General features: G+C 63.6%; 1 protein-coding gene across 1 annotated transcript in view; it reads left to right on the top strand.

Moving 5' to 3' along the window:
* Positions 1-3,673: 3,673 nt before the first annotated feature.
* Positions 3,674-10,358, top strand: part of LSP1 (lymphocyte specific protein 1) — a 36,002-nt gene continuing 29,317 nt past the window's right edge. The window contains exon 1 of the mRNA XM_082659790.1: positions 3,674-3,766. Coding sequence (XP_082515916.1) covers positions 3,702-3,766 — 65 coding nt within the window. The 5' untranslated portion in view covers positions 3,674-3,701. The remainder of the gene's footprint in view (positions 3,767-10,358) is intronic.

The raw sequence follows: 10,358 nt of genomic DNA, 5'->3' as shown, positions 1-10,358 counted from the left end.
ACGAGTGTGCACAGACACCTTTATCTGCTCCCCTGTCTCTTTCGCTGTCCCCTGTCCCCGGTGGCTCCTGTAACCCACCTGCCGCCCCGGACTCTCACCTTACCTCGTCTCAGTGAATCTGCTCAGCACAGCCACTCCTGGCTGCCTGTCATCGTCCTCCCGGGCCTCCCTCCGACCTGTCTGTCCCCCGCCCACCCCGCAGACTCCCTGCCCTGCCCCTGTCTGTCCCCAGGTACCTCCGGCCCCAGGACCCAGCTTGCCTGATGGGGAGCGTGGAGGGAGCTGCACCAGCAGACCCTGCAGCTCCCCCCCAGGGCACACACGCAGCGTGTGTGCACACGCGCACTGGCTGACCGGCCTGGGAAGCCTGAGCGCAGGAATGAGGGCCAAGCCCCAGCGGGAGACCCTGGGCCTCCCTGCAGCCTGCGGACCCGCTGGCCGTCTCCCTCCCCGCATCTCTGCTCTCTGCCCACACCCACACGAACGGCCCTGGCCACCTCTGCTTGGGTTTCCACAGCACCTCAGCCCTGGACGTCCGTGTCCACACCCTCTCGTGCCCCTGACCTTCTTCTGCTTCGCACTTGTGCTTAATGATGGCGCCCCGGCTGGACCCCTAGCTCATCTGGGCACCCCATCTTCTCGCTCCCTGGCCTCTGTACCTCGTGGTGGCAGGAGCTGGCTGGCTGCCCACCACACTGCCCACCTTTTCCTACTGGGCACACACTTTGAGGACAGATGAGGCCATAGACCCACCCCCCCAGCCTCCCTCATGGTCTCCCCGCCCCTCCCCTGCCAGCTGGGACTCTGAGGTCCTCGGAGGGAGGAGCCTGGGGTCACAGCACAAATGTGGACCACCTTCCCGCCCACCGTGGCCTGGACTGGGCTGGTGCTAAGCCCCCGAGGTGTAGGATTGTTTGTTACAGCAGCTTCTTCCTTCCCTGACTAGCATATCCCTGTATCAGTGTCCAGGGCACCCATAAAACAGCACCGCAGCCGGGGCGGCTCTAACAGCAGCGTTCACTGTCCCCAGTCCTGGAGGCTGGAATCCCAGACCCAGGTGTGGGCAGGGCTGGTCCTCCTGAGGCCTCTATCCTCGGCGTGTAGACAGCCGTCTTCTCCCTGTGTCCTGTGTCTGTGTCCTGACCTCATCTTCCTATAAGGACCCCAGTCCTATGGGACTAGGGCCCCACCCTGGTGACCTCATGTAACCTGATCATCTGCAAAGTCCTTATTTTGTGATAAGCTCACGGGTCCTGGGGGTCAGGACCGGAACATGTGAAATTTTGGGGGCCACAATTCAGCTCACAGACCTCCCAGGCCCCCTCTCTCTCCAGCCGCACCCCCCACCCTGTTGTCTTCAGAGCCTCAACATTTCTCTCCTGGATCAAGACGCCCTTCTCCTCATCCATCCTGCTTCTCCCACTGTCCCCCCTCCAACCCACGGAGCCCCCAGTGGGCTCCTAAACGGTGCTCCTGTGGCCTCTGCCACCCCTCGGCCCTGGAAGGCCGCTTTCCGACCCTCGGCGACATGCCCTCCTCCCACTGGCAGCCGGCCTCAGACCCGTGCTGGCCGACTTGTGCCTGCAGCGCTCCAGATAGACCAGACTGACCACTTCTCCCATCCCCTCCCAGCATCTAGTCACCCGGTGTCACTTTGTCACTTGAGCGTGTGGTCCTGACACTGGTCTCCCTTGGGACCCGTCCCACCTGGGCCTTGGAGGCCACCTGGTCCATGGACCCAGCCGCCCCTGGACGTTCCTCCTTGATGTCCCACAGGCAAGGCAGAGTCAGTGCGTCCCGTGTCTGTCCCCGTCTGCCTCGCCCAGACCTCCTCGGGGTCTGGGCTCAGCGTCTCCGGGGCCAGAAGCCTGCCTGGCGCCCACCCCACCCTCCTGCAGAGCCTGTTGCGTCCAGGCTTCGGAATAGCTCGCTGTTTGCCTCGGTCATTCACTGTGTCACTGGACACTGCACCGGGCTTGGGAGAGAGAGGGGGGACTACAAGGGGTCTCTGCCCTCCCAACAGCCCCCTAGTTTGAGTGAACGATGCCAATGGAACAGATGATGGCATGTCTGCTTCTTGGGTGGACTCTTAGTTCTTCTGAGGAAGTCCGGCTCTGCTTAACCTGCCAGCAGGGCACAAAGGCCCCCAAACCTGGACACTGGGTACCCAGGGATGCCTCTTGCTGACCTTGGAGGGAGGAGTGAGAAGGGCGGGTCCAGGGCGCTTTTGTTTGAAGGTGTGAGAGCTTCTAGATACACACACACAAATGGGATCAGTGGGGGCGCAGAGGCTGGAGGGATGGGAAGAGGCCCTGGGATCTGGAGAGGAGCTGAGTGCTGGGGAGAGCAGAGTCTCAGAGCAGGAGCTGGAGCTTGAGAGGGGAGGGGACGGGGCCCAGATGGCAAGACGGGAGATGAGGGCAAGGGGGGGAGGCCTGGATGACCATGGAGGGCCCCCAGATCCCCAGAGCATCCTCGGGCATGGCCGCCATGCGCTCCCACCTCCCACGCGTGGAGAACGGGGTGTCTCCCGCTCTTAGGCCCCAGGAAGTGTCAGATGGGGCGGCTCCAACGTCTCCCAGTCTTGGAGGTGCCACGGGAGCTCCTCTTGGGCTCTGAGGGAGAACCTGCTCTGGGCCCCTCCCCCAGCCTCTGGTGGTTTCCTGGGGACCTTTGGTTTGTAGACGCGCCACCCCCATCTCGCTTTCGTCTTCACATGGCGTCTCCCGGCGGGCAAGCCTGCCTGCAAATTTCCCCTTTTTATAAGGACGCCAGTCACCTTGGATGAGGACCCACCCTAATGACCTCATCCTAACTGATTATATCTGCAATGACCCTATTTCCAAATAAAGTCCCATTCTGAGGTGCTGGCCACGAGGACTCCAACCTATGAATTTGGCGGACACAGTTCAGCCCTTAACAGGAGGGATGAGTTGTTTCTGGGCCTTCGAGGGTGGGGATGGGCAGAGCGGAGAGAGGGCATGCTTTGGAGGACCCCGGGGTCTGGTGAATGCTTGGCAGGCGAGGGCCAGTTCCGAGCCCCCTGAGCGTGGGAGGTGGCAGAGTCCAGGGGCAGCAGAGACACTGGGGACCCCAACAGTTCAGGAAAGTAAAGAAAACGGCAAGAGAAGACGTGGGGCCTGCAGACGGGGCAGCTCATGCTGGGCCCCAGAAATCGCCTGGAGAGCACAGACCAGTGAGGGGTGAGCCAGGCGATGGCCCGAGGCTCTGGGGTAAGTGTCCGAGCTCTGGGCACACACCCAGAGCATCTCCCTCCAGAGAGGTCACCATGCCTAACGTGGAGGCTCGGGGACCAGGACGGCGCCCTGTGCTTGGGGCCACCAGCCACGCACAGGCGGGCTTCGGGGCCAGGGCTGCCGGGGGCCCAGGGAGTCCCAGCCCCTGCACCCCTGCACCCACGTCTGCCTCCACCCGGTCCCTCTGTGCCCTCCAGGCCCCTGCAACTTGCTTAACGTTTCCTGACGGCTGTTTTTTTTTTCTCCTCTCCTCTTACAGCAACAGATTAAAAAACAACACCCCAACCCAAGCTCCGATATGCTCCAAACCTCAACCTGCCGCCAGAAGGGGGAAGTGAAACCCGGCTGGGGGTGAGGGGAGGCTCCGGGGCAGCCGCCCCAGGAAGCGCTGAGAGCTGCAGCACACACGCACAGCAGGGACCAGCCAGAAGCCAGCCCCAGCCCATGGCCATGGCGGAAGCTCCCAGCCACCCTGGCTCCGAGGAGCTGCTGGTGGAGGAAGGCACAGGGTAAGGCCCGGGCCGGGCCGCGTGAGCGCTGTGGGCCCAAGAAACCTTGGCCGGTACACGTTGCCGGTGGGGAGGGGGGATGCTTAACTCGGAGGTCAATGGCACCCTTGGGGCTCAGGGGAGGCACACAGGCTGCAGGGGACCCCGTCTCACCCAGGGCAGGAAGACGCCTCTTCTGTCTGCCTCTGCAGCTGGGCCTCACTGGGAGAGTCCGGGTTCCCCACCAGCTAGTGGGATGCTGACCCAGGACCAGGAAGCCTGGACGCCTGGTACAGGTCCAGGATGCGGCCTGGACACCCGGGGAAGAAACCAGGCCGTGGGCGGGCAGTGCCGAAGCCGTGTGGCCAGGAGGTGGGGAGGCCCCAGGCCCGGAAGCCTGGCCTCGGGATCCTCAAAGCCTGTGCCGGAGGCCTGGCCGGGCCCCCTCCCCCAGGCTGCCCCCTCCCGGTGCTGTTGGAGGCCGAGGTTGCCGCAGGTTCTGAGCGCCAGGCAGGCGCCGTTGGTCGGTGGTGGGATGTGAGGGGACACGAGCCGAGGCTGTGCGGCTTGCCAGCGAGAAGGCCCAGACGTGTGGCCGCAGCCAGAGCTGGGCAGAGGAGCTATGTGACCCAGGCTCCCTCAGGAGGCTCACTCCCCGCGGCCCCCCACCCCCACCCGGGCCTGTGCAGGGGCAGAGGAGGAGGGTCCCTGGCTGGGGGAGGGCTGCTGAGGGCAGGCATCCACGCTGAGCCACACCGTGGGGGTCCGACTGCCCCAGGGGGCAGGTGCCAGAGAAATGGAGTGGTCAGGGCTTCGGGAGGGACACGTGTTCTGACAGTCAGGGGTGGGAGCTGTGTGGAGAGAGACCACCAGCCCAGGAGGAAGGGGGCAGGGGCTGCGGCTTCTGCCCCCGCAAGCCGAAGGGAAGGAGCAGGGGCTCCAGGCTGGGGGACACGAGCAGCCACAGCACGGGGCTGGAGCCGCCCAGGGCCGGCCCCCGCTTGCCCCAGAGCTGCTGCTGGCGGAGGGGGTCCCACTAGGACCCCCGCTGAGCCCCCGAAGGCAGGGCTCCCCACAGCCTCAGGGTTGACTTGCAAAGTGGATCCAAGCCCAGCTCTTCTGCGTGATTCTGTGATGCTGCCTCTATCGATAACGAGAGGACAGAAATGTGTGCAGGGCGTGCGTGCGTGCGTGCGTGTGTGTGTGTGCGTGCGTGCGTGTGTGTGGAGGAAGATTGTCTTCTCCATGCTGAATACCACGGGGACCTGGTGTGGGGGCTTCAGGGGGCCGAGCCCTGGGGGAGTGGAGAGGCTGGGCAGCTGGGATCCGGCAGGGGGCTGTTGTTGTGGGGGAAGGGCATGCTAGACGGGACCCATTGCTCGCTTGCCGCCAAGGAGGGGAGGGGGGCACGGCCCAGGCTCTGTGCCCTGAAGACAGCCCCATCCTTCTAGGGAGGCAGGTCGCTCCACACACAGCAGGTGACTGGGGAACAGCTGTGTCCCCGCTCAGAAACGGCTCCGTACGTCAGCGCTGTCCGGCCCTGGGCGCCTCCAGCCACCTCATGCCCATAGAAGGGCACGGCTTGAGCGGCCTGGCAGGGCCTGGCCCTCCTTGGCCCCCTCCTTGACCCCCTTCCCAGCTGTCGTGCATGCCGAGGAGAGGGAGGCGGCGGTGGAGGGCACGGCCGCCAGCCCAGGTCGCGGCGGCGCGCTGATGCCTGTCCCCGGGCCTCGGGCTGCACCTGTGCGGGGTCCATCGGGGGCTCGGTTGGAGAACCGGCTGGACGCACCCCCAGGCCCTTGGAGCCTGGGCGCCCCAGCGACATCACCCCCACGGGGGTGGGTGTGCCGCTGACATTTCAGAGTGAAACTGAGACCCAGGGTGGGTGGGGTTCTCGTTTCACAAGGTGACTAAGGGAAGCAGGGATTTTCCTGTCCGAGGTGAGGGAGAAAGTCCCCGACGCCTAGGCAGGGGACTGAGGCTGGGAAGCCCCGCCCAGGGGCCCCCAGGACAGCCAGGGTCTGCTGGGGTCGGAGCCGAGCAGGTGAGACCTGCCCCCCTGCCCCCCTGCCCCCCATGTGCTGCCCATGGGGGCTTTCAGGTCTGTGGATCCAGGGCAGGCCGTGCCCCTCCAACTGGCCAACTTGGGCCATCCCCTCAGACTGCCCCAGACCCCTCGGGGGCCCCATGTGCACCCCAACCCTCCCCAAGGCCAGACGGAACCACGCTGGGCCCTTCCCCTGTCTGCACCCAGGCAGGACTCCTGCTGCCGCCTGGAGATAGGCTTGTAAGCCCCCTGGGCCGCCCCCTGCCGCAGCCCAGCCCCTCCCTGGTTGGCCCGGATGACAGGGTGGTCTCCAGGCCCCTGCCCCTGCCACGTGCTCTTTCTCTGAAAAGCCATCAGGCCACGTTTTCCCATGCGTGGAACCACTCACCATGGAGCGCTGAGAATCCGTGCCCCAGGGCGGCCACTGCAGCCGCCCGGCCTCGCCTCCCCTCCCCCGCCACCCGGCCTCGCCTCCCCCGCCACCTGGCCTCCCCGCCACCTGGCCTCCCCCGCCACCTGGCCTTCCCAGCTCGACCCAGCTCGACCCAGCTCTGGAAGGTGCCGGCATCATCGCAGACTTTGCACAGGCCCTTCCTCAACCTACCTGGCCGCCCCACCCCCTCTGCAGACTTCCCTCCCCTCCCCCGGGTGGTCGCTACCCCAGGCTCCCTTCGCATCTGCCACTGCCCGTGGTGGGGGCCGGCGTGGAGCATGGTCTGTCCTCTCCAGCACCCGCCCCGGGTAGGCTGGGCTGCTCTGGCCCTGGATGACCCTGAGTGGGGCGGGATGGGGGGAGCAGGTGTCTCCCTGCCCCAATCGCTGCCTGTCGCTGCCTCAATCACTCCTCTGCGTGCTGAACTAAGGGGGCAGGCAGGGTGGGGACAACTTGCAGGGCCACCCTGGGCAGGGTCCCTTTCCCGGCCATCTGTCCCTGCAGACCCTCTCGGCCTTGCCCTCTGGGCTGCAGGGTCTTCAGGAGAGAGGCCACAGGTCCCCACGGGGCTGCGGGCAGCTGGCAGCTGGAGGGAGGGGCTGAGCCAGCCGGGAGGCCTTGCTTGCCTCGGTCCCCCTGAGGGAGCTGGCGGTGGGAGGAGCCTGTGGCATGTGAGGGGCAGAAACCCACGGGTGGGAACCCCCCCACTCAGCCAGGTACCTGGTGGCCCTCCCTCCCTCTTGCCCTCTCCGCAGGACCGGCACCACCTGGTACAGCCGGGCACACGGCCCTGGAGGAGCGGGCAGTGCCAAAAGCCACTCAGGAGGATGGTGGAGCCGGGCGGCATGAGGCCCCGGCCCCGGCAGCGGGCTGATGGGGTGGAGGGATTGGGGGCCGCACGCTGGGGCTCCTTCCCCAGCCCTGCCCAGGGCCCAGACCCAGAGGCAGCAGTCAGAGCTTGGTCAGGCCTTGGGACCCCTGGGTGGACCTGGTCTCCTCCGCCCCACGTCAGGGGTCTCGGACGCCTGGAAATTTCCCAGGACGGGGGGAGGCCTAGGTCAGCCCAGATGATGGATGCCTTCCTCCTGCGCCCACCTCCTGCCTCCATCTGGACACTTCCCATTCCCTCCTTGGGTGGGGAAGAGGGAGAGGACCTTGACACACATTTGGGGAAGTCGCTGCACGGCCCACCCTGCTGATCTGGGAAGCCGGAAACCCTTCCCTGCATGCCCGCCCCCTTCCTGGTCCCCAGTTCTCTCCTCATAAACAACCCCGGAGCCACCGGGGCAGAGCCAGGAGGGTCTCCGGTCCAGAACGGGCGGGCCCCCCAGGGTGGCACTGTGGGTTTGGGCATTGCTGCCCTCCCTCCGCGACCCCCCCTCCCCCGCCTGCCTCTGCCTCAGTATCCCTCAGAGGGTGCCAGAGCAATGGGCCAGCCCTCAGTGGGGAAGATGAGGGTCCTGAGAGCAGCAAGAGGCCCCTGGAGCTGGCAGGCGTGGGGCCGTGAGTGTTGCCTTTGCTCTCCTGGGCTCTGAGTTCCAGGTGCAGGCGGTAGGAGACGGGTGGGCACAGAGCCCCAGGGCACACGGCACCGGCTGCTGCACCTGGCCTAGTACTTTCTGGGGCGACTGCGCCTTGGCCCTTAGGCCTCAGTTTCCCCATGTACACGGTCAGAGTCACAGTACTCAGCAGTCACTCAGCCACGCCAGCCTCGCCAAGCTCTGCAAGCCAAGGTCCTCGCTGTACAGCCAGGGAGGCAGGTGCCAGGGCCTCCCTTTCCAGGGGCAGAAGCTGAGGCTTAAGGGTTGAGCCTGCTGCCAGCATGTGTTTCCTAACGCGGCTTCCCTGCAGCGGCTCCTTGGGGAGCCCAGGCCCCCTGCGACCCGGCTAGGACTCAGGGTGACCCAGGGGTGTCTGGGCTGCCCCTCGTAGGTGCTCAATAACCCCACCACTGCTGGTCCCTGAGGTTCCCATGAAGACGAGGGCCACCCCGAATAGGGCACAGCTCAGAAGACACCCCTAGGGACCTCCTCCAAAGCAGAAAGGGGACTTAGCTTGGCCATAATGAGCTGGTCCTCTCCAGAGCCACCTGGAAAGGAGCCCTCAGCTTCTCTCTCAGGCCCCAGCCCTGAGCCCTTTGCATCTGGGGATCCTCTTTCTAGGGGTGCCCTGGGCCATAAGACAACCAGTGAGGGGAGTCCCCAAAACTCCCCAAACCCTGAGTGCAACCGAGGCAGACAGAGTCAGACCCTCTCTGCCGATGATGAATTGAGACTTAGAGGGGAAAGCACAGGCTGGGGGTGCAGGGCCAGGGGATGTTCAGCCAAACGGGAATCCAGGCCCGTGGTTGGGAAGCCAGCCCAGCCCCTGCCCCTTCCCCCATACCCATGAGCCTGAAGGGAGGGGGCTGGGGCCTGTGCGGGTGTGGAGTTTATAGGAGATAAGAGGATTGAGAAAATCAGGCCTCCTAACACTGCCCAGCCAGCACAGCCCTGCAGTGCCAGACACAGGCAGATAAGGGGGGGTGGGGGTGGGCGGTGTCGGTGGCGGGAGAGGAAAGCCCCGGCCCTTTCCCGGGGTCAGGCCAGTCTGTCCAAACTCCATCAGCTAACTGTCTCCAAGCCGGGAAGGTGGGAGTTGGTGGGTTAGCAGGGGGAGCACTGTCTGGTCTCACTGGCTGGCAGGGAGGGGCTGTCTGGGAACCTAGGAACTGAGTCCACCTCACCCCGTAGGAGTGGGAGGACCTCGGGGCTCTGGCCTCAGAGCCTGGAGCAGGGCCAGCTCTGGGGGTGGGCATTTGCAGAGGTCAGCAAGGACAGCCGGCAGAGGGTGGGGGTGACAGTAACTGGGGGGTAGTAGTGGTGGGTACAGCCTCGGCTTCCCCACTACCCCAGGAGCTGTTGGTGAGGACAAGAGGCTCACTGCCCTGCTCTATGCCTGGCAGGTGGCATCACAGATGCTGTTCCTTCCTGCTCCCAGGGAAAAGCACAAACCCCTCACTCTGAAGGTGTCTGTACCCCCTCCTCCCTAGGGAGAGGAAACTGCTTTGTTGATGGTTTCCCTTCTGAGGTCCCAAGGCTGCCAGCTCACCCTCTCCTCCTCTCTCAGTTGCCTCCCTTCGAAAGATAAATGGGACATGGGACAGATGCACCTAGCTAGTTGATTCTAGAGGAATCTGGAAAGAAACCTTCAGCCCTTCCCCAAATCCCAGCTTCATCTCTATACCCACCACTACACCACCCTGGCTCCTCTCCCTTTGCTGGACCTAGGCACATATAAGACAGATGAGTACTCAGAAACACCACTCTACTTGGAGTCACCCAGGAGCCACTGAAACCACCAGCCCTGACCCCTCTTCTGCACCCCACCCCCCATGGGCTCTCACTGCTTAATGCACCTTTCTTTGGGATACAGCTCTATAAGCGTGGACTCGTGTGTGTGTGTGTGTGTGTGTGTGTGTGTGTGTGTGTGTGTGTTGAGAACATCTGAACAAGAGGGCAGATCCCTCCCTCTCCAGCCTCTATTTAAGTTCTATTGTGGTACTCAGCCTACTGGGGAGAGGGTATGCTCTCTTATGTTCTTCAGCCACAAGCTTATGGGCCATGTCTTAGTCACAGAAGAAAGAAAAAAGGCTCGACAAGAGAGAAAAGTGTGAATGAAAGAAAAGGTAGATGAAGAAAGGTAGGAAGCAGGAACAACTGGATGATGGATGGATGAATGGATGGATAATAGGTGGATGGAGGGATGGATGGATGGGTGGATTGATGAGTGAGTAGATGGATGGATGATGGGTAGAGGGACAGATGGGTGGATGAATGGGTGGACGGATGGATGGTTGGATAGATGGGTGAATGGATGGGTGGATGGATGAATGGATGGTTGGACAGACTAATAATGGCTGAATTGATGAGTGATTGCATAGATAAATTGTTAGTAGATGGATGGGTGGATGGATGAGTGGGTGGATGGATGAGTGACTGGATGGATAGATGGAAGAGGGAATAGATGCATGGAAGGATGAAGGGTAGAGGGATAGGTGGATGGATGGAGAGGTGGATGGGTGGATGAATGGATGAGTGGATGGATGGAAGGATGAAGCATGGATGGATAGGTAGATGGATGGATGGAGGGAT

This window comes from Grampus griseus, assembly GCF_964374135.1.
Source record: "Grampus griseus genome assembly, chromosome: 8".
Lineage (NCBI taxonomy): Eukaryota > Metazoa > Chordata > Mammalia > Artiodactyla > Delphinidae > Grampus > Grampus griseus.
The sequence above is the reverse complement of the archived record's forward strand: the minus strand, read 5'-3'. Positions and strand labels throughout refer to the sequence as shown.